Genomic DNA, 26,459 nt, shown 5'->3' on the forward strand with positions numbered 1-26,459 from the left:
TTTTTGCATGATTGTTTTACCATCTGAACTTCAGAATCAACCATTATAATAACCTCAGTTAACCTGAAAAAATATCCTAGAAATAATTTTTTAATTGGGAATGCATTCAATTACATAGCTATAGCTTAGAGAGAATTGACACCTTTTTGGTATTGTCTTCTTATTTAAAAGCATGGGATTTCTTTTCAAATGTTTTAACTTTTCTTTTATGTTGTTTAGCATTTTAAAGTTCTCTTCATATGAACTTTGCGTATTTCTTAATATTTTCTAGGTGTTTTACTAATATCATAAATTAAATCTTTCCTATTGTATCATTTGTGCATGTGTGTGTGTGTGTGTGTGTGTGTGTGAAGGCTGTTGTTTATTAATTCTCTACCCAGTGCCATTTTACATTTGTAATAGTTTTTCTGTTGATATTTTTGGGTTTCCCAGGAAAGCAATCATATTATCTCAGAATAATGATAATTCTGTCTTTCCCTTTCCGATTTTGGTTCTGTACTTTTTTCATCCCAGGTCATTGGCTAGGACCTCCTGAACAATAATAGTAATAGTGGTAACATTTCTAGTTGTTCATGATTTAGCAGTAAATAAAAGCGTTCTCTCTCATTTGCCTGCACACGCATGTGTGTATGTAATTATGTAAGGAAGTATCTAACTATTCTCCTTATCTTAAGCAATTGTATTAAGAATGAATCTAAACGTTCTAAAACTGATTTATGGTGACTAAGGCACCACTTGGTAAAGTTACTAGAGACCACTGAGTTGTACTTGGAATAGGTCGATTCTATGATGATTGTATAATAACTACCTCAGTAAAGTTGTTTTAAAAAAGAATGAATGCCGTATTTTATCAAATACTTTTAAAGTATCTATAGAGATGATCATATATTCACTTTTAACTTTTTATATGATGAATTGTATAAATAAGTTAAAAATCCTTATATTCCTAGAATAAATGCCACTCAGTCATAGTATGTTAATCTTTTTATGTAGTGCTTAATTCTGTTTGCTCATTTTTAATTTAGGATTCACATCAGTATTTAGAAAGGAGATTCATATGTAATTTCTCTCCTGTGTACTTTCTTTGTTGGGTGATGGTATCAGTATTATACTTTGCTGTTTAAATTAAGAATTTGGAAATTTCCCTTCCTTTCATATGGCTTGAAATGGTTTAAATATTATTAGAATTGTCTCTTAAAAGTTTCCTAGAACTCCCCCTCTGAAGCCATCTAGACCTATTTATGTTTATTTATGTGTTTATCTTTTGGAAGGTCAGTCAGGAAGGTAGCTTTTTGACTTGTGTTTCATTATAGTATTGACCCATTTTAAGTCTCCCCGCCCCATCTGATGTGATTCCTTAAGTATATCTGAAATATGAGTTACTGAACATCTTCTATTCATACTGATTGAGTCCCTTCTACTGAAGAGTAAGGCAATGTTATTGTCGATTTACTGGTTTCAAGAGCGCTGGCTCTGTTTTATATTCAGTTTTTTATGCTATTTCACAGTCATGTCTACCATTCCCAGATTTGGACACTAAGGACTATTCTGTATGTTTATTGTTGAGTTGGTGATATTGCAGACTGTACTTTATGCTTATATTTCTCTATAGACTAGCATTACTGTCTTTGATACACATGGCCAAGAGAGCCAGTTTTACTGCAGGTCATGTAGCAGACACACTGTCCATCCTTAACAGACACAACTGACTTATCTCTTTCTTGTACTTTGTAGGTACTCAGAGGTTCTAGTGAGTGAAGTACCTGTGTAGTATCTACTATGTGTTTGTTTGCAAAGGATGTAAAAGACATGTTCTGAGGGACAATATATGTTATGAATGCAAAATGGAGTTAAATTAAATATTATGGTAAATATGTGTATTCAGATATATTAAAGGATTCAATTTTACATCTGTCTAGGAGGGGGGAAATAATTTTCAGATAAATATTGATTCAGTTGCCCTTATACCTGTCCTGAATTTGTAAATTAATATAGAAATTACTTCAGCAGTATTTTTGCTTTTCCAGATGAATTGGGCTTCTATGCTAGGAAATTGTAACACCACAGTAACAGTGGTGCAAAAAATGGTAATATTGATCTAAATTTAGGTCACAGTGTTTATTTTTAAATGGTTAAGGAAAAAGATTGATATTGATAGTTGATAAGATAGTATTGGATTATGTTGAAGATATACTGACAGTATATTCTTTCCTTTTCTCATAGATTTATCTAAAAACAGACTGGTTGAAGTTCCAATGGAATTGTGCCATTTTGTATCACTGGAAATTCTTAATCTGTATCATAATTGTATCAGAGTCATTCCAGAAGCCATCATTAATCTGCAGATGCTGACTTACTTAAATTTAAGGTAAGTTGACTATAAAGGTTGTATCAATGAAAAAAAAAATTTTGCTTTCATTTCTATCAGTTTTTTTTTCTCTGCAATTCCTGATCAACCTTTGAAGTAAATCACAAGAAAATTATTTAAGAAATATCTTTTATAGTACATTTGTAGTGCCATTAATATTGTTTTTGATGCTAGACTTCTCTGAATGTCAATATGACAAGATGTTTTGATTTTTTAAAATAATTTATACAACATAGTTTATCCTTCTTGTCTATTTGGTACTTGGAAGGTTGTTCATATATTGTCTTCAGGTATTGATGCAGATTTTGGAGGAGGAAAGCTAAAGGAAGTGAAAAAGAATTGGAGGCTGGGACAAATTAGGGACTTGCTAGTCTTTGGGGGTTATTGGTACCATTGGATTTACTACCCAGCCCTGACTGAGCCTGTTCACTTCAGACCACCGGAGAAAGTTAAGGAGGAGCATTGAGCTACTCCAGCAGGGTGTAAAGTTTATGTTTTTAGCCCATTAAATTAGGTCATTGTTTGCTGAGGACAGGTCAGTGGTCTGTATTGACTCTGATTAAGCACAACACAGTATAACATATTAATGCCCCTGAGTACTACTGAAGTTAAGAAAAACAGCTATTTTAAGACCTAGGTTTTAGACTTTGCTGCTGTGACTGTCAACTGCTCTGGCCAGATTTTGACTCCTTGACTCATATTCTGGGATGGCAGGAGAGAGGGGGAGGTATTTTATCAAATCTATCTGTACTATAAAAACAAAGTTGCAAAGTTCAAGCCCGAGTGTAGCCTTCACTTTTGTCAGTTGCATTATCTTAGTGTGCAAAGGGTAGCACCTGATTAGCAAGGCTTGTGCTGTGTAACAAATATGCCAGAGTTCAAAGTGCAAGATTCAACTCTAATATGTTTCAGATTCCACATATTAGTGATACCTTACAGTATTTGAAAAGACATATTCTAGACAGAAGCATATAATATAATTAAATCAAGACATTATCACTAATTCAGATGTGTTGGGGAAGTCTGTATGCATTTCCACAAATTAAAGAAGTACTGCAAATTACTTTTGAGCACAGACTTAAGGTAGACTGTGTCCATTATAGCACGTTTTGAAACAACTTTAACAAATAGGCAAATTTGTCAGTTTTTATAAATAAATACCTGAAAACACTACCTTTTCAGTAGTACTTAGGATTTTTCCTCTTATTTCTACTAACTAGGAAGAAAGAGTTGTTCGATAAAATAGTGCAGAGAAGTTGCTCTTCTGGTTCCACAGATTTTATGTTTCTGTACTTAAAATTACCCACCGTCTTCCTGTGTTTTTAATTTTTTTCCCTCTATTTTAATGAGTTGCATGTGTAAATTACTAGTGTTCCAAAATAAGAGAGGTATCATATGAAGCGACTTTGAATTAATGGGAAACATTCAAAATTGATCACACCCTCTGGGACATCTTGCGTATTCCAGCCAAGTAAACAGTCATAAATATTTGATGGTGTTGGTGATAATGACGACAGTGGAGGTGATGGTGGTATTGGTGGTGGTGTGTCCCTGCCTACCCAGCTTCTTGGCTGACAGGATCTCTCAGTGACATTATCTTTAAATGTCAAATGACTGCCTGGTACCAACAATCCAATTCCTGTCTTATAACAGAGATGAGTTTAATTAGCACATGGAAAGAAAACGTTCACTGTGAAACGCAGGGCAAAACACTTCAGTATTTTCTAGATCTTCTCTTGTGATAGAAATGTCAAATTTGTGGAAAACATTAATTTATTGCTGTTTATGTAGCTGGTGTTTGAAGGGTCTGGGCCTTTAATCTTCGCCTCTTGGTGTTCACAACAAAAGGTTATGTTGGCTTAGTGTATGTGCCACTATGTCTCTTCCTGTTAGAAAGTGTCTTAATCCAAGAAATGTGGCCAAGAACAATAAAAATGATTAAGTAAGACTCGTTCCTATATAGGAACAAACACTTTGAACCTGGGCTGCACAGGAGAGCCTCACAGAGTTTAAAATCTATTTTAAGTCGTTGGAGAGGTTGTTTTTGATGAGACTTGTAAAGAAAATATACCCTAGAAAAACAGAATAACCCGGAGCAGGGAAGCTTTTGGCAACACAAAGGGTGTCGTGAAACTGAGAATGGGGGAACTTAGCTTAAGAGTTTCACCTCAGAAATGTTCGGGAATAGAAGCTGCCAAAAAATGTAAGCTCTTTACAGCATTTGATCATATTGCTTCCAGAACTCTTGGTGAATGGTGTTACTTTCTCGGGGTGAAACGTGTGCAGCCAGAGCTGGCATGTTCATCAGAAGCCCCTTCCCCTCCCAGCCCCCTGGGGGTGGATTGTGAGACACCCCCTGTAAAGAAGGGAGCAGCCTCTTGAGCAAAATGTTATCACACCATAAAAGGAATCTGTTTGGGCTGCTTTTTCTGAAGCCTGGCATCCTTTTTGGCTGCTGAACAATGTGCAGAAAGAGCCAACTTCCTGATGGCCGTATAACCTGTATCCCCGCATTCCTTTGGGGGCTCGTCTGGAGGAATAATCCTTAATCCTCAGTGTGTAGCTCTCTATTTGAAGGACTTGAGAGAAGCATCCTACACGTTAGGAGTGCCTTGTAAAGCACAGATTTTGTTTTTTGTTATGAAGAAAAAACTCAGTTTTATTCTTCTTAAGAATTTTGATTTTATTCCTAACAAATACACCTCCTCCTTGCACTGACATTCTAAAGAAAGTCTCAGTTGTAGGATAGTGTTTTTTCTTTTTATAAATGGAAAAAAATGGATGATGTCTTCCTAAACTGGAAAAGGGGAGGAGTTTTGCTCAGTTAACCTTGTATTCCCTCTTTCTTTTATGAAGATCTTATCTGAATCAAAGTGAAAACAGGAATATTTTAGTATGTGTATTTTGGAACTGGCCTCTGGTAACTAGGTTGTGTTTTGTGAAAAGACAGATCAGCAGAAAGACACGAAAACACAGTGAACCATGTTGAGATTTGGAAGTATTGTCTTAAAACTTAGGAGTATTTTTTGCAGAATGCCAGAGTTGGAAGTGGCCAGCAGAGTTGTCCTCTGCAGGAGCTGCAGCTTGTGGTTTAAGCCTTGCCTTTTCTAAGGTGCTCACTGGGCATTTGTTTTTAAGGTGGAACCTTTAGTCAACAGTCCCTAAAATTTTAGTATATTTATAAATTATTGGGCCTGTAAAGTTATTGGCATTTGTAGTTGACAGGTTTTATTAAATTGCTAACTAAATGTGAATGAGTTCGTAATAGGTATTTCATATCAGATTCCATTCCTTTTAGTATAGCCCATACTTGGCAAGACTTCCAAAAGGGGTTTTTCCATTATACACATCACCCGATCACAGACGTTGTTTTAGACCAGTGTTTGTATTGAAAAAAGAGAACAGAGAGATACAAAAGGGACATTATGGCTTTGATGGCCAGACTGCTGTCAGAATGTGTTGGTTTTGTTTTCAATTCTGCTTCTGATCTTAATACGTTTTTAAGATCTTCGTGCTGCAGATTTGCTTCCTGAAAACAAGGTGCATACCCACTCCCGATTCGTTGTATGGATTTTTGTTTACGGTAATTCTCAAAGCTTTTTCTGCAAGCCCAGAATGAACAAGCTGCACATAACATTTATTTTTCTCACAAGACAGACCAAAGCCCTTGAAACATTGCCATTTCATCAATAATCAACCTTAGATGGCCTCCAAGAACATGACAGTTTACCAAGTCTGATAACAAGTAATGTAGATGAGAAGAGGGAAAGATAGAAAGACAATATAAACACATGAAAGAAGGTGTGGAAGTTTGGAATAACCTTCACCATTGTCATCATTATCATCATCATCACTTCTTAGTAGATAAATAGGATTTAGCTGGTACACCATCATACTTGAGCCCTTCAACCACCTTTTACTTTATTTATTTAGTTTTTGAAGTTTTTTTTTTTTTTTGATGGAGGTACTGAGGATTGAGCCCAGGACCCTGTGCGTGCTAAGCATGTGCTCTACCACTGAGCTATACCCCCACCCCTAACCCTTTACTTTAGATGGGAAATAGGGAAGTGGGACACAGTATTTCATAAATAAGAATAGTAGACACTAGTGGAACATATTTCTATGGCATTTTATAGTTTGCTCAAACATCACCATTGTCATTAACACTGTGCTGTGGCTGCATTCCATGCCCCTTAGGACCAATTTAGAATCATGAACATAATTGTTAGAGAATTTTCCAGGAGGCCAATCTAAATATTTAAATAAGGGGATTAAAAATTTTCTACTGTGTTCATACTTGGTTCCTCTTTTTAATTCCTAACAGTATAAATTTGTGCCTTTTTTCTTTTATTCATTTTTTCAGAAGTTTGTCTTTTTTTGTCGTGTATTTTTTTTAAGTCAACTTTTAATTTTAATGACCAACTCTACAGATATTTTCTTTCTCATAAATAACAAGTTTACCATATTTCCTTTGGTCTATTTTCTTATAGCTTTATTCTTTAAATTTTTGGAGTTTGAGGTATTTAATGCATTAGTTTTTAGTTATTTTTCTTTTTTTATAGGCGTATTTAAGGCCATGTGTTTCCCTGTACTTAGTACTGTAGCTGATTCCTAAAAGTTTTGATATATAGTATTTTTCTAATTACTCCTAAATCTTTTCTGATTTCCAGTATTTCTTTTTGACCCATGAGTTTTCTATAGAATAAATTTTTATAATTACCTTTTAAAATTGATTTTTAATTTAATTGCCTAGTGTTTGGAGAATTTTTTTATATTGATTCTTTAGGTTGGTTGATATCTGCTTTATAGCCTGTGCATAGTTAATTTTACAAATATTCCACATGAACTTGAAAAGAATGTATGCTAAGGATGTACTGGGTTCTAGTGAATCCACTAAGTGTAACTTACTGTTGCTTCTTTTGTTTTTGCATCTCATTTATTTTAGGGTTTACTCTCCTTTTATTACATGCATTCTTAAGTAGTTCATTCCATGAGGGTACGTTTGTGGTAAATAGTCTTTTTCTGAAATGTCTTTCTCTCCTCATTCTTAAAAGAAGATTCAATTATTTGTATGAAATTTTCTATTGTATTAGTATAAAGTTTTAAGTTGACCTGTCTTTTCTGTTGTATTTCAGAGATATTATATTTTCCAGCCTCTGTTTTGCTATAGAGAAATCTTTGCTCATCTACATCTTTTAGGTTTATAGAAAATCTTCTGTTATTTTTTTCCTTTGATGACTTCCCATAGCTTCTCTTTATCTTTGGTGTTTCTGCACTGTATGCTATGATATGTATAGGTTTACCTGACTATAAACTTTATTTTGCTTCCTGAGGCTGAAGATTCATGTCTTTTATCAACTCTAGAAAATAGTTACTATCTTTTAAAATATTGCTTCTTCCTCTGTTTCTCTACTATCTCTCTTCTTTGGCCACTACCTCTCAGTTATCTGTTAGACCTCTCATTCTGTCTTTCACATTTCTTAGTCTCTTTTTATAGTTCTGATTTCTTTATATTTGGAGTATTTTTTAAGCACGAGTATGCTTTCAACATATTGAAAGTACAGTAATACTTTGAAAGCAGGAAAACAATGGAGCACCATGAGATCCCTTAATTGAAAAGACTCTTAGTGCTTGGAATGTGTAGCACAGGACCTGTACATTTTGAATAAGAAATAATTAAATAAGGCCATTTGCAGCAACATGAATGGAGCTAGAGATTATCATATTAAGTGAAGTAAGACAGAGAAAGACAAATATTATATGAAATCACTTCTATGTAGAGTCTGAAAAAAAGAATACAAATGCATTTATTTACAAAGCAGAGACTCACAGACATAAAAACAAACTTATGGTTACAAAAGGGGAAAGGGATGGGGGACAGATAAATTAGGAGTTTGGGATTAGCTGATATATAAACTACTGTATATAAAATAGCTAAACAGCAAGGTCCTACCATATAGCACAGGGAACTATATTCAATAGCTTGTAATAACCTGTAATGGAAAAGAATATGAAAAAGAATATATATACATATGTATAACTGAATCACTATGCTGTACACCAGAAACTAACACAACATTGTAAATCAGCTGTACTTCAGTTAAAAAAAAAGAACTATACATTTGACTCATTGGTGAAATTTTATGCACTCTTACCCTTATAATAATATACTTTGTCAGTTAGCTAAAAACAACTTGATACTGAGTTTCTCTGAGTTGTTTATTATAAAACTTGATGAGAACTAGTCTTCTTGCCTCTGACCTATTACACTGAAGTTTGTGAGAAGTTGACTTCCTACTCTTCTCTCCTTTTTTTTGTTGAACTCTGCCTTTTCTATCTTGTCAGCATCCTTCATACTGGTTCCGTGGAATTAGGGCTTAGGAAAGTAGGTTTTGACTGCAGTCTGGAGGCATAATGGCCAACACGGAGCTTCACTTTGGGTCTCTTTGTGTTCTTTGCTTGTTAGGAACAATTACAGTAACTGGACACATAGAAAGTGTTTTTTTTTTTTTTTTTTCTTAATAAGAGTTGCTTTTGAGAAAAGAGATATAGTATTGGTTTTCTCAGTTTGCCAATCCAGATCTAAACATATCACTGTATTTTCGGAAGTGATAAAATATATGTGATAGTGGCTAGAAAACTGCAGAATATGATGTTAAAAATATTATCCTGCTTCAGAAAGGAATGCTTATGCTGAGAACTCAGGGAGGGGAAACCTCGATAAAATACGCAGCTGAGAGTTTCAGCATATGTAATAATCCAAAATAACGTTTTTTTCAGGGAATAGAAACTAAGTCAAGAATAAGTGCATGTTCTGTAGCTCTTTATCTAGAAAGAGTCAAAGGGTTGGGCGCTTAGGGGACAAAGGAGTAGTAGTGACAAGAGCAGTTTTTTCTGTAAGGCATTTTTTTCATCTTCTGTCATTTCTTGGAACACCTTTACACTCTGGACCAGACGGACTGTCAGAACAGATGGAATGAGATGATCTCTTTGAATGGAAAGATCCAAATAACAAGAAGATTTAGGTCACTTTGAGAGTTGGATCACGTGGAACTCTGTTATCTATTAATCTCAGCTTACCTACTTTATCCTCCTGAAATCACACCGTGTTTTCCTGAAACTCCATTTGGCAACTGGCAAACCGTGGCAGAAAGGGATGTGAAAATAATATAAGAAAATTGATCCATTCCACTCAGTGATGAATCCTTCTCTTTATGAATAGAGTCTGATAGATCTGGAGAAAACCTGCCTGCCAAACTCCCTAGGAGAAAAGAAATTATTTCTAATCACAGTGATGCCATTGGATCATTTAGGGTGTAAGAACATTTCCTAATGTCATCTTCTATGGAAAAGCGTTCTGTTAATAGGTATGCTTAAGAGCAAAGTCCATGAATTGTGCTATTAGTCTTGTGACTCTCCACACCACACAGAGCTCTTCTCCCTTTTTTTTTTTTTTGTGAGGTTTACCTATTAGCATCTCCTAGAATGTGCTTTTCAAAACACCAGTTTGCCAACACAGATTTATAGAAATGTTTATCACCCAAGGAATCCTTTAGGAGCTGACTTCATGCCTAAAAACGGATGAGGTTAAAAAGCATGTGTCTTCATGATGTCCTGTTCAGAGGCTAAATAATCTGTATGGACTGGATGTGTTGAAAGATAAGATGAAATGTGAGTGGACGAGAGAAATGCCCAGGAAACACTCAAGCAGAGAGTGCGTTCACAGAGCTGCCATCCAGGCTGATTTATTCTTTATTTAGCACCTTTTAAATCTGTATAAATATTTATATGTTTATTTGTTTATTATTATCAATTAAAAGGATGCGGTTTATTTTGAGAAAAAAATTAAGTAGTAAAAAGTACAAATGTATTAATCACTCATTAGTATTCAGATTTAAGATTTTCTCTTCTCCCCAGCTCCTCTATAAGACTGAACTTTTTCTGGAGGGGGAGGCAAGAGGATTTTTTTTTTTTTTTTTTCAGTTTCTGAGAGCTCTGTGTTATATAATGAGGAAAAGAATGACCTTGACCAAAAATCTAAAGCAGCTGAGTCTTTAAATTAAATTGTCTGCAACTGAAATTTCACTGTGGAAACACCAGAGCCCCTACAGTTAAAACTAATCTCCTTATTAAATGGTAATTCTTAAAAAAAAGGAAATACCATGACTCTCATACAAATATACATCTGTCAAAGATTGTATTTAACACATTAATTAATGAAGCAGTAAAATGTTATATCCTGTTTAAAGGAGAATTCATACACACACACACACACACACACACACACACACAGAGTAGTGGGCTTGCTGAAATGAATTTACAAATAGTTGCAAAACTGGTCAGCATCCAGAGGGCAATAATGAATTGCAGCTCCATTGCACATATCACAATTCAAGAATGATTTGCATTACTATCCATTTCTACAAACACAGAGTTGTAAAATAACTCCACGACAGTGAAAGACAGAGGTAGTCTGGAAGGGTGTGCTAGACAAGACCCCCAGCGATGTTTTGTGGTCCATTTCAAAATCACTGACAATTGTTCCTGATACACCAAATAATTTGAATGATATCACCGAATGCAAGAATTGTGTAGCTCTGTGAACTATTTGAACAGGAGGGACTATAGGTAGAAGAAAAAATAAAGAGTGATATTTGGTGTGGATTGTGAAATCCTTTCAGATACTGTATTCTAAGGACTGTGAGAGGCGGTTTGCATGTAGGTGGGTGGGGAGGACCCAGGAGACGGTGAGAGTGCTTTGAAGGCAGTGCGTTGCATTCACATTTTCATTTGGCCAATCATTTAAATGGGTGATCTTCAGGGAATTTAAGGAAACTGATACGGGTGGTGGCCCCTCTGGTGCATTAGTTACAGCACGAGACCCCTGTGACCTCAGTACCAGAAGCAGAGAACAGCCTGGGGGCTTCAGCAGAGGCAGCCTTTGAACATTGACAGTGGTGTCCAAAGCCTGCAGACACTTGCTTAAAGAGTTATCAGGATGAGCCTGGAGTCCTTCCCTTCCACCTTATAGTATAAGTGCCATAAAGGAAGTCTCACTTTGTTCCTTAAGAGTCACTAATTTTTTATCTTTAATTTGAGAAACCCAGTAGGAAATACTTGCTGCTCTAGCACTTTTGAAATACATGATCCATGTTCAAGTAGGAGATAGTGGGTAGCAGCTCAGAGGACTGTTGCCTAATCTTGGTAGAAGTTAAGTTTTAGGATTCACATACATTTCACATTTTTTCAGAGCTTGGAACAGGGTCTTGGGCAGAGTAGCACTCAGTGAGCATAGAAAATAATTGGCTTCCATTCAGCATTTGACACCAGAGGATCTTTCATCCTTGGCTTGGTCACCTGCTTTCCTGGAAACAGAAAGTTAGTATCCATTAACTTTGACAAAGGGGCAAGTTATCAATAACTGCACTTTGAAATCTAATTACAGACATTGGTAGTGGTGGTTGCTGACCGTTAGGGGTGTAAAGAAAAAAAACCAGAATATTTTAAGCAAGGGTTTATTTATACTCAAGAGGAGACTGATAGGCTATTATTGTGGGAAACCAGTTCAGTTGCAGAAGCCAAATATGGTGCAGGTATGCACAGCAAAAATGCACAGCAATTTGCTTGAATTCTGAGCTGCTTTAGACGCTCACTTTTGGCTTCTTGCTTTTCTTTTAGTTTTTTTTTTCTGAAGTTGACTTCTCCCTTCTCAGAGCATGGCCCCTTTATGTATGTAGGGTGTGAAACGGATTGGTATAGTGTTCAGGAACTGGCTTATAATTCACTTCACAGAATGACTCTGTGTTTCCGTTTTGCAACATTTTAAGTTTGCAAATGACTCTCATCCTCAAGTTGTAGACTGCAGAACTGTTTTCAAAGTGTTTTCAAACGTGGACTCCCAGATTTTATGCATATGTGTAATTTCAGTCGAATTTCTATCTTTAAAGTGTCATGTTAAATATTATTAAAATTATATAATTTATATTTATAAAAATTAAAGTTGAGCAAAGTATCTCCAGGCAACTTAAGCCAGCTCTGGTTGTTGTTGGTCATTGTCTCAGGCATAAAATGATGGCTGGAATGAAGGGAGAAGGCTGGCCATGCAGGAGGAGGGAAGTCCTCAGTCATTTGGGGAAACGAGGGTGAGAAATTTTGCCATGGTGGGTTTTCAGAATGAACCAAGCAGGAAAAAGGAAATAGTTCTCTATGGATATTGTTCAGCGTTGTGTGGGCCTGAGGACAATTAACAGCCAAGTGTTATAAGCACAACAGAAAAAAGTTACTCTGACTTTAATGAAAGGCAAACAGGGTATGCAAAACGAGCACAAAACAAAATTAGGTGAGATATCCTGTGCAAGAGGAAACTGACTTGGCTCAAGTGAAATAACCGTTCTTAACGGTGGGTCACGTGCCAAGCAGACAGTGGGATTCAAACAGGCAATAACACAATACTGACTGCAGAGTTGTTCATTCCCCTCCCTGGCTGAGACTCACATAGGGTGAGCCCGGAAACCTGCCCTGCCTTCTCTGTGCCCTTCACATGCACACTGTGACATTTTCTCAGTAGGTTCGTGATGGCTAGTGATACACATCACTATTTCTGTTAACTCTTTGGCAACCAGGGTGATGATCCCTGAGTGTTCACGTTTTCCCAGGGGAATGGTAGGCTCTTGGAATCAAAGAAGATGGGAGGAAAAAGGTCATTCATGTGATTATATGTTCTAGTTCTGGTTCTCCAGATAGGAAATAATTACTTGGTTTGTTTTGGCTTGAAACTTTACAGCCCAGCCTGGTTCTCCGCAGCATGCCTCGGAGTGGTCATCTTTAACTGGCATGCGTTTTCAACAAAGGGAACAGGCAACCATATTTTCAGAGTGGCTGGAATGTTAGCGATTAGGAAATAAAATAAATAACTAAAGCCCAATCAAGCTTTTTTTGGTCACCCTCCCGCTGCTTTGCCACATTAGTGGCTGGGTATGGTTTAACCTTTGTGTGTGGATTTAGTGTCAGGCTAAGCACATTCACGTTCATAATCTCATGTATCATGTTAGGTAGGTGTTAGTATCAATGATTGATGAATGGCAAAGCCAGAGAGGTTCAGTGACTTACCCAAAGTCATGTAGACAGTTGTGGCAGACATGAGACTTCAATCCAGGTCTTCTAATTCCACAGTTGGTGACCTCTTTACCAGTTAAGTAGGTGAATCTGTTATAGAACTCTTTCTGTAAATTACTTTCTGTTAAGTAAGTTCCATGTTTCATTGTTAAGTGAACCCATTCACTTAGAAGAAGCATGTTTTCCAGTAGAATAAAAAATATATATGATGCCTGATAATAAAATCACATGTAAGAATATAGCATGTTTTTGTCATCACATACTTTAAGGAAAGTAACTTTCTGATAAATCAATGATAAATATTTTAAATGCCAAAATTAAGTCCGAAAGCATGAATATTAATAAGACCAGAGTCAAAATACATTACAATAAGAGTCTCTAAGAGTGAAACCATACAGAAGTGACTTGGTTTGTGAATTCCCTCATTTAGGGATTATGTTAAGTGAGGGTAGTGATACTTGAAGAGAAATTGATCCTGCAAACTGAGGCTATCAAAAACTGTTCAGATTATGTTGAGCTGCCTTGTTTCATCCTGAAATGAGGAAACAGACCAGTAAGTCTAGGACGGGGGAGTCATTCAGCTGAGAAAGATGGAAGACACAGCGTTAGCAATAAAGCCCACTGCCCTCTGCCCGTCCCCGTTCCTCCCCGCCCCTTCCTCCCCGCCCCTTCCTCTACCCAGACTGGGCAGGGAGGGTGACAGCTGACACCAGGCAGGCCCTGCCCTGTGATGGCAGGAAGGCTCAGGCCACCATGACTGAATCTGTAATTTCTACTTCTGAATAAGTGGCTCCTTTCCCCCACTAATTTACTCTTTTGTAATGAGTGAGTTTAAAAAAAAAATCTTTTTTTTTTTTAATATTGCTTTCAGATGTGACTCCTAGGCTAGATTTGAAAATGAATGTTGACCATTACTTTATCAGATACTGTATAGCCTTATTTTTTTAAATATTCTTTCCTCCAAGGGCCTGTTCATAGTGCAGAGGGTCTGCGGGAGGCAAGTAGGGGCCAGGATGGTGGATTGAGGCCTGAGGCACTTAATTGCTTGAGAAAAATTGCTGCCAGATGAGTGGTTTCAAAAAAGCTCAGGCTGCTGATGTGGTCTTTAGTGGGTAGAGGATTAAAGAGTGTGCAGTTTCTCCCCTTCTTTATGAATATTTGCTGGAGAGCTAATGGGTTTTTGTGTGCATGTGTATTTCCTTTTTCTATTGGGGAAATTACTGGTAATACAGGAACATCCTGAGGGAATGGATGGATGAAGTGGGAGAAATGTGCCCCAGGCCTGTGGCATGCTGTATTATGACAAGTCCTGGGAGCTCAGATTTGTGTACAGGTGATTCACTACAGCACAAATGGAGGAATGTGTCAGGCATAAACAAATAGGCTGTTCCATCAGCTGCTTTTAGCATAAGAAGCATTCATTCCCATTAGAGAAACCACAAATGCTTTCATAAGCCTAAATTTTATTTTATTTTAAATTAGTTACCCACCCTGGAAGAATTCTAGTGGGAATAATCCCTTGTAATTTCAAATGCTCACATGCCTTCCCTGCATTGCTTAAATGCTGTATGCATGCGCTCCCAATTCAATACCTGCTAATCTGATTAGATGCCTGCAGCCAGGTGGTGAGGCTGGGAATACTTTAAATCTGAATTTCCAAGCAGAGAAACACAGGGAAGATCTCCAACTGTAATTGTTGATTCTGTGGGAAATAGGAGTGTAGAAATTTCTGAAAATACGTAATCTTTGTTCCCATTATCCTCTCTTCAAAAGGAAGTTTAAATGTGGCTCCAAAACAGTAGAATTGCCTTGTTAAAAGTTTAATTTATCAATCCTTAGTTTATGAAATTGCATCTTAATAGATATTTTAAGCCACAGATTACATTCCAAGTTATTTACTTGCTGCCTTTTAATAAATTGAGTTCTTTTTTCTGGAGAGAGTGTCTCAGGAATGTTTTTTGGAGCTGGAAGAAAGCTCTCCCTGCAGGGCACCAGGACAGCCCCTCACCCAGCCAAAGGAGGCCACTGGGCTCCTGCAGGAGTAGAGGGCAGCCGGAGGGGTGTGAGGGGCACAGAAGGACAGGCTGGTTGCCCTGCTTCCTCCTTCCGCTGCCTCTGGAGATAAGGAGAGAGTGCCGGGGTGAGCCTGTCGCCCGTTTTTCTAGCCTGTCATCCTAAATTGGGGGGCTTGGAGCCAGCTGCTCCTTCCGGTCCCAGGACACCCCCATCCCCGGCATAGGGCTCGCAATCTCCTCTCTGTCCTGCTGGACCCTCTTAGAGAAAGCTCTTCTCCTCTGCCCCTTTCTGGAAATAGCTTTCTTTGCAGATCTGGGCAATGGTGAAGCTCTGGCTGTACCTTTTCTTGCTAAAACCTGTTTACCCGGGCATCGGGTCCCTGGTCAGGGTGGTCACAGGTGGGCAGCCAGATTAGAAAGGTTATTTTGACAGTGTAACGCCTGCTTTTTCTGAGCCCAGCAGTTAGAGATGCCCTTTGGCTGACCAGACACCGACCCCCTCATATGGTAGGTGGAGGAGTAAAAGGTTTAATTGATTTATAACATACATACAGAAAATTACACAGATAATACGTGTATCTTGATGAATTTTCACAAATAGAAGCACCCATGTAACCAGTATCCAAGTGAAGTTTATCTTTTTATAGTATTTCTTCCCTAATTATGAAAGCACTTTGTAGGAATTTGGGAAAATGCAGCAAAGTCTGATAAAGAAAATAAAATTCACTCATTGTACCTACTCCCCCCAAAATGAGCACGGATAACATTTTGGTGTGTTTCCAGTCTGTCTGTCCCTCCCTCTCGCACACAAAGATCTATGTGCGCCCATAAACACACAGATACACCATACCACAGCCTCTGAAGCCTCACACATGTGTGCAGATACACACGGAAGTTCCAAATAATTGCAATAACATATAGATTTATAGATATTTCACTGCCTGGTCTTTGGCTTCCTCAGCAAAATGGCCGAGAAAAAAAGGGAAACTGAAAGCCATCTGTCTCCTTACTTGATAGCAGGAAAGGGCTCCTGGGAGGGAGGAGGTGAGATAAGTGGCTGCCTGCCATGTATTTACGGGTGATGCATGGATTTCACTGGTCTGGTGTTTTCCCATCTCTCAGACAGCCAGCACTGACGTAGGGCATTTTAAAGACTTCTGAGTAGAGACCTCTTAATGCAGAGCAGAGGTGAGACCTGGACTCAGACTTTCCCGGCTCCTCTGAGAAACTGAGCCCCTCTTGGCCCTGGCTTCACTTTTGCCAGAAGGTGACAACTTTCCTTTTCCTTTTTAAATTAGCGCTCACAGACACCCAAGCAGAATTTAGCCACAGAGCTTTACTTTAACAAAAAGAAGCTGAATCAGAATGTTGGAGATGGGCCCAGTGGTTTTGTGAGTTGCAGCAAAACCATCTTCCCCATCACTACCAAGATGGATGTGGTGATGCTTCACCGCGCCGGGCTGGTTGCTCTGGTCCTCGCCGAGTCTCCTGCTCACACTGGCAGGAAGAGGACAGTTGGCACCAGCTTCCCGTTGCTATGAGTGGAGCAGCCCTTCTTGGCCATCTGCTTTTGGGCTGGCTCAGGGCTCAGCACCTGCCAGGGAGCTTGATGGGGTCCCTTGTGCTGCGAAAAATTCTTTCCCCTCAAACTGCCTATGCCTCTCTTTTTAAAAAATATTTTTTAATTTTCTTATACACTTGGGATTTGAGTTATTATACATATAGAAGGTTTATTGGACTTTTTATATTTGCAGGATATTTTCTTTCTTTCTCCTTATGTATTAAAAACATGTTCGCCAACAGTATGAAGTCGCCTGCGTGTTTACCAGAATTCCTGTATTTTTTTGCAGTCGAAATCAGCTGTCCTCGCTGCCGGCCTGCCTGTGTGGTCTGCCTCTCAAAGTCTTAATCGCAAGTAACAACAAACTTGGATCGCTGCCGGAAGAGATAGGTCAGCTCAAACAGTTAATGGAGTTGGTATGTTACTGATTTTTAAGATGCTTTTTTTGTTTGTTTACTAATCATAGCCTATCAGGTAGTCAAAAAGACTTTTCCCATACTGGGACAAGGAGGAGATCATGCTGTCGCCTCTATATGATAAAGACAATAAGTGGGAAAAGGAATAATCAAGGCTTTGCTGGGACAGACAGAGCTCCTGAAATTTACAGGTTTCCGGTGATGTACACGTGCTAAAGTTGGCAGGATTTACAGGTCCTGAAGTCTACAGATTATCCTGTGGACGCTAGATCACTTTTTTTCAGATGGCATAAATAAGTTTGTGATAAATTATGGATACACTGGCAAAATAATCTGCAAAGAAGTTAGTAGGCCACAGCTTACGAATGTGTATAATTAAGTTGGAAAGAACAGAGTGCTCTGATTCTGTAAGGATTTTAGTAACCATTGCCCCACATTGATGACTTTAAAATGGGACCACATCCCCAGGGATAAGAAAGAAGAGTAAGTGATTGATAGGCAGGGATGGCTTGGACGTGTGTACCTGAGGCCCAGACGTCAGCTCTTTCACTACTAATTGAATGACTGACCTTGTTTTTAAAATGAGAAAGAGTGAGTTCTCTCTAGACTTCCACTGAGCTAAGATTTTTTGGGTGAATGAAGAGGCAAGAATGAGCAACTGGGCTAAACCATAATAGTCATAATTTATCCTCCAACATGCATCCTTCCACCACCCTTGTGTCCAGCACAAAGCTGGATGTCGTGATTACAGCCATGGAAAGGACACAATACCTTCCTTCAAGTATTATGGCCAGTCACTTTTCTCTTGTGTGCCATCTCTGGTTAATTTCTTTGGGGTTACCAGGAGCATTGGGGTGATGGCTTGGGAGGCCCAGATGGAGAATTCTGTGACCCCTTAGTCGACGCCCTGATACACCTTGAAAACTGCTTAAGGACAGGAACTGCATCTTACTTGCTGTTGTTTCCCTATGCTTGGCACAAAATAGATACCTAAAAAATGTTTGTGAAGGCTGTTGTCAAATGGTGGACAGTGGGCCAAGAAGGTGGCTGGGGACAGATTGTGAGGACTCCCAAGGGCCGTGCCAGTGGGGGGATGATTATCTTTCAGTCCAAGTTAATTCAGAAGGTGCTGTTTTAACTGGCTCCAGAAAACAAAAAATATACCGAATGACACTTTGGACGAAACTGATAGTTATATGCTTAAAAAAAAAAGCTTCTTTTAGGAGTCTGATAACCCCCCCAAATCCAGTTTGCTAGAATTTGGATTGGGTCTTGCAAACACAGGATAAATAAAGAATTGGCTTTCTTCCCCCCTACTTCTCGGGCTGCCACGGAGCGGGTGGGTGGCACATCGGTGAGGTCAGTCTTTGGCAGCCGGAGTGTGTTTCTGTCCCACCACACCCTGGGCTGAAGCTGACAGCGTGCCATCCGTCAGCTGTGCGGCTCGAGCTACCGACCGGCTCGTCTGTTAGTAGGGGCACGTGTGCTGAGTCCCGCAGCCAGCCCCACAGCAGAGCAGGGCTTTCGTCAAGTACTCTCGTCAGCTGCTGGGCAGGCGTGCGGCAGAAGCGGAGCGGCACTGTCTCCAGCCTCAGGACACACGGGCTGCTGGCTGGCTGTAAGGGCTGCCCTGAGCTTTTCTTAGGCGCCCTGTCTGAAGTCCAGCTCTAGTGAAGGCTGCCCTGCCCCCTGGTCACAGCTCCGTCATCAACCCATGCTTGTGTCTTTTCTCTACCGGTAACAACTCTTGAACCCTTGAGTCCTAGAATGTTAGAGCCATAATGGTTCTAAAAGACATCTAGTCCAACCTCTTGACAACTTACAGAGGAAGAAACCCAAGGCAGAGAGTGGTGAGCGATGTGCCGAAGGTCGCCCTGGTGTAGCTGACTTTAACCTGAGCAGAAACGCCCTCACCTAGCCCTGTCCCATGGAGAGGGGATGCTGGCAGCGAATATGATTTTAAATGTACTAGCAGCCACATTAAAAAAAAAAACAGATGCAAGTGAAATTAATTTTAATAGTATATTTTAGTTAACCCTCGATAGCCAAAGTATTCTTTCAACACCTGTAACAATATAAAATTAATGAAATATTTTATAGTCTTTCTTCTGTACTAAGTTTTTGAGGTTGGGTGTGTATTTTCCACGGACAGCACATCACAGATAGGACAGCCACATTACTCCTGCTCAGGAGCCACACGTGGCAGGGACCACCTGATCAGATGGGGCTGCTCTGTATCCTGTGTGCTTTTTGCTGTATGAGCAAGCATGAACTTTGCAAAAAGCATTTATTCGTAAAGTTGGTGAATATTTAATAAGTTACCACTATTTAACCATAAGGGGTGATGGGCCTTGCTTAAGTTCACAGACTACAAAAGATTAGTTTCCATCAGTCCTTATTTATCTTTCATATCTTTTTGCTTAAAACAGTAGTGATACTGCAGGTAACCATGCAAATGCTTTTTAGCTATCAACTGGAAAAAATCCTTGGAGAGCCTGAGGTGATTGTAGAATTACGTGGGAGGCTTCTGTTTTGTAGTTTCACAGTAACCGACTTGTTAAAAAAAATCTGGGAACTCCCCAAGTGTTCAGAGTACCTTACGCCACCTAAGTGCTGATAACATCTCTCAGTGTATTATTAGGCTCTGAGCATTGTTTAACTATTGGGGAAGAAGCATTTTTTAAAATTTTCTCATTAGACTCAAAGAGTATCCTAAACTGAGTTGTAAACTCTCTTCTCTTCCAAGTGTGAGTGAATGTTTCAGAGTGATGATTTGCTTAAAAAACAAAAATAAAAGCACTGTGGCTATCTGCAAGAAAGGAGGTGCCCTCTCTTAATTTTTGAGATGAGTTGGAGCTGGGAAAGAGTATAATCTTACCTTCTTGAATATATCCCAGTTGTCTAAGAAGCTTAAAACACAAAGCATTGCCATTCAGTGATTGTGATTGGGCAGAGAATAAGGACAAGCAGCTTTTTCTCCTTCCATGAAGACTTTCATTAAGAAACACTTCTGAGATGTCTTGTCTTTTTAAAAAAATTTTTTGGCGGGGGAGGTAATTAGGTTTATTTGTTTATTTATTTTAATGATACTGGGGATTGAACCCAGGACCTCGTGCATACTAAGCACACACTCTCCCACTGAGCTCTGCCCCCCTCCCTTGAGATGTCTTTTCTTGAAGCCACATGAGAGGCCAAGATGTATTTCCACATTGTTTCAAGTGCAGGAGAACTTAGGGAATCTTAGCTTCATGGAGCCGTCCCTCCAGGGTCATTTCTGGTGGAAATGATCTAGAATTTTCTAACCTCCTTGGCCACTTTTTGAATTATTTTTGTACCACTTGTCTCCTTAGAGCTGTAGCTGTATGTCTGTATTGCTTTGTAAGACTTTATCTGCATGTTCTCTCTATAAGAGAAGGCGATATAGCGCTGGCATTTACTGAGCACCTCCTGTATGCCAGGCACTCTGCTGGGTAATGACATGTGTTGTATCATGAGATCTTGGCAGCAGCCCAGCAGGGTGTATATCGTATCTTCCTTGCACAGACAAGTTTGAGTTTTGGAATTACTTGCCCAAAGGCATGGGGCTATGACGTGGTGGTGCAGGAGTGAAAACCTGGTTTATCTGATGAGAGCCCCAGGGCTTCCCACAGCACCGTGCAGCTGCGCCTGCTGGGTCTTCATCTGGACCGTAAGCCCCTTGTGGAGAGGAGCCATGGTTTCTCTCTTTGGAATTCCCTGGTTCAGCTTGCAGTGGTTTTCCCATTCAGGTTGTGGCAGGCCCTGAACAGCTGAAAGTGAGTGGGAGAAGGTTGCAAATCTCGGGTGTGGTGCCCGTGGGCAGTGTCGCCTGAGAGTTTCCTACCGAGGAACCACAAGCCAGGCAGCAGGGTCAGCAGACTTCTCTTGGGTTGACTAAACCTCCTTTTACTCATAAAAACGGTGTCAACATCCTGGAAACATGGTTCTTTTCTTGTCAAATCATGCTTGAAGGATAAGGTGTGTTAAATATTTGGTAAGAAACACCGTGTGAATGCCATGTTACAGTTAACAGGTGGCTATCTGTGAAGAAGACAGAGTAAGAACACAATAAATCTGAGAACCTTTTATGGGACATGTTTGCCAAAGGTCTAGGCGCTTCCTCACTGGTTCCCTGTATGTGCTGACACACTGGGGTTCAAAGATGGTCCATTTCTTGTTTAGTTTTTCTCAATTCTGTCCTCTCCCAACTCATACTGTGTGTGTGTGTGTGTGTGTGTGTGTGTGTGTGTGTCTTCTGGCTGTTCACTTCATATAAAGGAGCATAATGTCACTGATTCAGAAACCTATTTTTACAACCCAAAACTCATGGGGCCTGACTCAAGTAATAATGGATTGAAAGGTGCATTTCCTGGCTCTGACTAGACATGCAGATTTTCTTTTTTCTCTTTTTGTGAAACGTTTGGTTGCGTGGAGAGTTGGAATTCAGGGATTGATTCTAGACAGGATGTATCGAGAAGTTTCTGAGGAAAACCCCTTCTTTGTTTTTTTTTTCTTATTCCAGTCTCTGTAGTGGAGACATGAATTCATGTGTCTACCGTAACCATTTGTCCACTCATGGTCCCTGGAGATGCCTCCTGACCTCTCTGGTTTCTGTGAGACAGTTGGAAACCCATGGCTTGTGCGAGGTCCCTTCTGTTGCTCCCACCTCTGCCTTTTTTATCAGGAGGAGTGGGGTGAGCTATGTAATTGTGGCTATGTGGAAGGGAGCAAGGGAGAGTTTTATACTAAAAAGAGACTCTGAGTAAGTGTTGAGAGATGAATATTTATCATACCAGAGGTCACTTGAAATCAAGTTTTGAGTTTAAAGGAGAAGACTGATTTGTTTTAAAAGAAAAAGTTCCGACAACAGGCATTTAGGTTTTCTGATGGCTAAAATATCAAAATAGACATTACTCCTAAGTCAGTTAAGTGTCTGTCTTTCAGTCAAAATCTCTTCTTTATTTCTGATGTGGTAAATGAATTTTCCTGATGTTGGAAGGAAATTAGAATTATTTGATCTTGCCTCTTCTTTTTGCATAGGCACAGAGAGGTTAAGATATTTACCTAAAGTTACACAGTGAATCATACAAAAGACATTTCCAAAAAAGGGCATGGTCACATGGTGGGAGGCCATTATTAATAGCTTGTATTTCCTGTCAGAACGTTTGCATTTCTTCAATTAAATAAAGAGCTAGATTTTAAAAAACAACTTAAGCAATAGTATAACCATGCCAAGTTTTTGCAAACCCAAGACTCAGAGGCAGGTAGCCCATCAGAGGAAGGTACCATGCCATACCTTAAAAAACATGCTGGTCTTTTAAAAACATATTATTTTCTGAAAGTGAGTGTTATCTAGTTTAATAATCCTTGAACCTACTCTTGATGTTTTAAATCCTTGTCACTTTGGCATTCTGAAGGTAGGCTAGCAATTAGCAGGCAGGCAGTAAATATGTATTAACCTCCAACATGCATTTAACACTTTGAGAGACTTTTTGGTTGTTGCTTAGAAGGGCTGTGATGAAATAAGAATCTTACTTCTAAAGTTTTCTTTTGGTTGTTTAAAAGCATCTTGATTAAACCAGTTGAAAATAAATATACTTTAAGTCATAGCTAAAATTCTCTGTTTAGATTTTTTTAATCTAAATGACTGAATTGGACTGACTGGTTCATAAAACTTAAGATTGAGTATTTCTGTGATTATAGAATGTATAATGATTAGATTCATTTCTGTATCAAAAAGAACAGAATTAGTAAACATTTATGACATGTGTGATAATTTCTTTTAGGCCTACTTTTGTATATTTATAATACTGTACTACTAAATTTATGGTCACTTGATTTCACTGTAGCTTGGAGTAATTATTCTCCAAGACGTAGCTTAGGGCTCATAGACCATTCCAGAAGGGATTCATTTGACTATCCTAAGAAGCTGCTGGATCTGGAACTCACAGCTTAATTAATTCTCACTAATTGGAGAAATGTGGGGCATTAATGTTACTTGTTTTTAAAATTTATTTCCCTGAATCATATCTTTTTAAAATGAACTCCAAAAAAAAAGAGCCATACTTTCTTGTAGGCTAAATGTGGATGGACAGGTTCTAGAGAAGCAGGCTGTTCTAGGAATGTTGCTCTTACACTTTCTAACCTGAAGAATCTCAGTCCCAAACATCCAGACTATTATCCTCTCTGTCCTCCTCCTCATTCCCCAACTAATTAAGCCATAATTACCTATGGGGTTTTATTTTTGTGATGAAATTCATAACCTTTTTAAAACTTGGCAAGGGTCGATAGCTGGGAGGGAATAGAGTTTGCACGTTTCTCTGCAATATTGATCATACAGTAGTGAGAAGTGCTTATCTCCCTTGCACGCTCCATCTGCCTGGGCATTTTTCCCCTTCATTATTTTGGCAGGACAGGATGTGACTGACAGCAGTGCAGAGTTCTATTAAAATAATTTGACCTTCACCATGTACCCTTCAAAATGTGAATGGACAATTGGACTTTGTGTTTCTAATTGTCTACAGATGTCCTATCCTGTAAGTCAGAAGGAAAAACTTGTTTTTTTATCATTATGTGAAGTTCTTTAAAAACAAGAAAAAAGTAAATTAGGAAAGCATTTTCCCTGCTGGTAAATAAGTATTTGAATATAGCTGAAGAGAGTTTATTTTCTTTGATGAAGCCGTTTAGAAATATACATTGGAAAAATTACCTTATATTTAGGGAAACGACATACTCTAATATTCTGGGATAACCAGGGGTAATCAACAAAATGCAAGGTGAATATAATACACACAAAAAAATAGGGTAAGGATGCATTTCATCTCAAGAGATTTCATGATGAGAATATGACTAAATATGTTATCTTTTGGCTTTCCTCCCCCTTTCCCTTTTTTTAAAGAGAAAGATTCTTAAAAATTATGTCCTTGAAACTTCTGAAAAATCATCAGTTTCACACTGAAAATCTGTGATTCCCGTGATCTGCAAGAGTCCTCCTGCTGTCACTCACAGACTTATAAAAAACATTCTAGATGTCAATAGCATAAACTCTCCCTAGAGGTGGAAAATAATCCCCACTAATCCTTCCCCCATGACCTTCCCTCCCCTCAGCCATCGCCAACATGACAGTGCATGGCCGTGAGTCCAATAAAATGATTTCATTTCATATGTTTCAGGGCTTACCTGTCTACCGTGTGTGTGAGGGCTCTTAGAATAAACTAAAATGGTATCCCTTGTTTATTTGTCACTTGGTTAAAGCAAAGGAAGAGAAAACCTTCATTGAAAGGTTTTGGTTGTTGACTTCTGTGGCTGATCAGATGCCACAGTAATTGGGAAAAGATGGCATTTCACTTTCCACTTCTCATATATGGAAGCATATTCAGAAAGGCAGAGTAATTTACTGGCTCAGTGAGGGGCTAAGAGAGACTGAACAAATCTCTGGACCTCCTAATTCTGTAATTGCTTCCTTAGACTTTTATGTCTCTGCAGATGTGCTTGTGGGTTGGTTTTTGGTTTTTGGTTTTTGGTTTTTGGTTTTTTTTTTTTTAAAACACTAGGGATGCTTTCCATAAAATTTGATGTGACTTTTCTGGGCTAGGAGCAATGCAGCAACAGCCTGCTTGGGGGTAATGCCATCGAACACCTAATGTTCTTAACCTATGACATGCCAGCGCCCCACTCCCACCCCAAGTCAGACAGCTGAGTACAGAACAGAATGGCGGGCTGATTCCGTTGTATGCATCCAGCCTTTACAGACCAGAGCTTCACCCTCCTTAGCAGGAGCGGCAGTATTCCTTCTTCCTGAAATGATACCCATTTAGCACCTTCATGACCTTGACAGATTGGCAGATCTCCTGAGGATATTTAAATAAGAGGAGGTTAGAAGGCAGCCGTCCACTGTGTTCTGTACAGCCCTGCACTTATACAGAGCCCGAAGGTTTCAGGGAATTGGTCAGTGGTGAGTCCCTCTAATCTAAGTGAACAGGAAACCGATTTCTGAAACTAGGCTTCGCTGCCTTCTAAAAGGAGTGAAAGGGGGAGTTTTTGCAGGTTCAGCAGTGATGTGGGGTGTTTAAGGACTTGGTCTCATTGGGGTCATTTGTAGCTCAAAATACATCTGTGGTTCTGCGACACCAAGCAGGACCGGCAAGGGACGTGGTGTGTATGTTGGAGCCTCCTGGGCTCCCAGCCAGAGACAGAGTAAACTGTGGCATTCTGGAGCATCAACGTAAATGGACTTCGGACATTCCATCCGATATTTATTGATCCCTTACTTCATACCTGGTATTCTGCTCAGTGCCAGGAGGACAGAGTGAACCAAACACGGTCCCTTCCATCTGGGAGCTTACAGGCTTGCAGGAGAAGGCAAACGTTTGAGCAGTTTTGAGTTTGGGACTTTATCTTGTAATTCCTGAGGAGCTGTTGCAAATGTTTAAGCTGGTGAATGATACAGTGAAGTTCACACCCTGTGAAGGATGGATCCGAGGAGGAGATTGATGCCTGGAAACAACCAGGAGACCATTATAACATCTAGCTGAGAGATGCTGCTGCTCTGGACTAAAGGAGCAGCTGGGGTGACGGAGGTGGGGAGCGGGGCAGAGCCTAGAGACAAAAGGAAGAGTGGGCTTAGGGGAGATAATAAGGATACAGAAGATGAAAAATGTCACGGCCACCATTTTGCACATGTCAAGAGGTGGTTCAGTCAACAATTATTAATAGGGTATTAGTTTTCCAAAGCAAAGAAGGCCTAGTCTGCATAGCCCACAGTCTTGCTTATAAAATGTATGTGAAGGTGTTCAGGTCCAAAATTTCCAGTCTTCTTATAAGAACTCCATTTTAAATAAATAACACATCCAAACAATGCTTTTATATACGTGGTTATACACCGCAAAATGAGAGTGGTTGGTAAGGTAGGGTAGGGCTGAACGGTGGGCTGAAAATTTGTTTGGAGTGTTAACTTTGGTACATGC

At 39.2% G+C, this 26,459-nt stretch overlaps 1 protein-coding gene across 3 annotated transcripts in view; it reads left to right on the forward strand.

Annotated features, from left to right (window-relative positions):
- LRCH1 (leucine rich repeats and calponin homology domain containing 1) overlaps window positions 1-26,459 on the forward strand; it is a 170,046-nt gene that overhangs the window by 81,219 nt on the left and 62,368 nt on the right. For all 3 annotated transcript variants that reach the window (XM_010980838.3, XM_064493157.1, XM_031465995.2), the window contains exons 2-3: window positions 2,224-2,368; window positions 17,349-17,475. In XM_010980838.3, the coding sequence (XP_010979140.2) occupies window positions 2,224-2,368; window positions 17,349-17,475 (272 nt within the window). The remainder of the gene's footprint in view (window positions 1-2,223; window positions 2,369-17,348; window positions 17,476-26,459) is intronic.

Source organism: Camelus dromedarius, chromosome 13 (assembly GCF_036321535.1).
Source record: "Camelus dromedarius isolate mCamDro1 chromosome 13, mCamDro1.pat, whole genome shotgun sequence".
Classification (NCBI taxonomy): Eukaryota; Metazoa; Chordata; class Mammalia; order Artiodactyla; family Camelidae; genus Camelus; species Camelus dromedarius.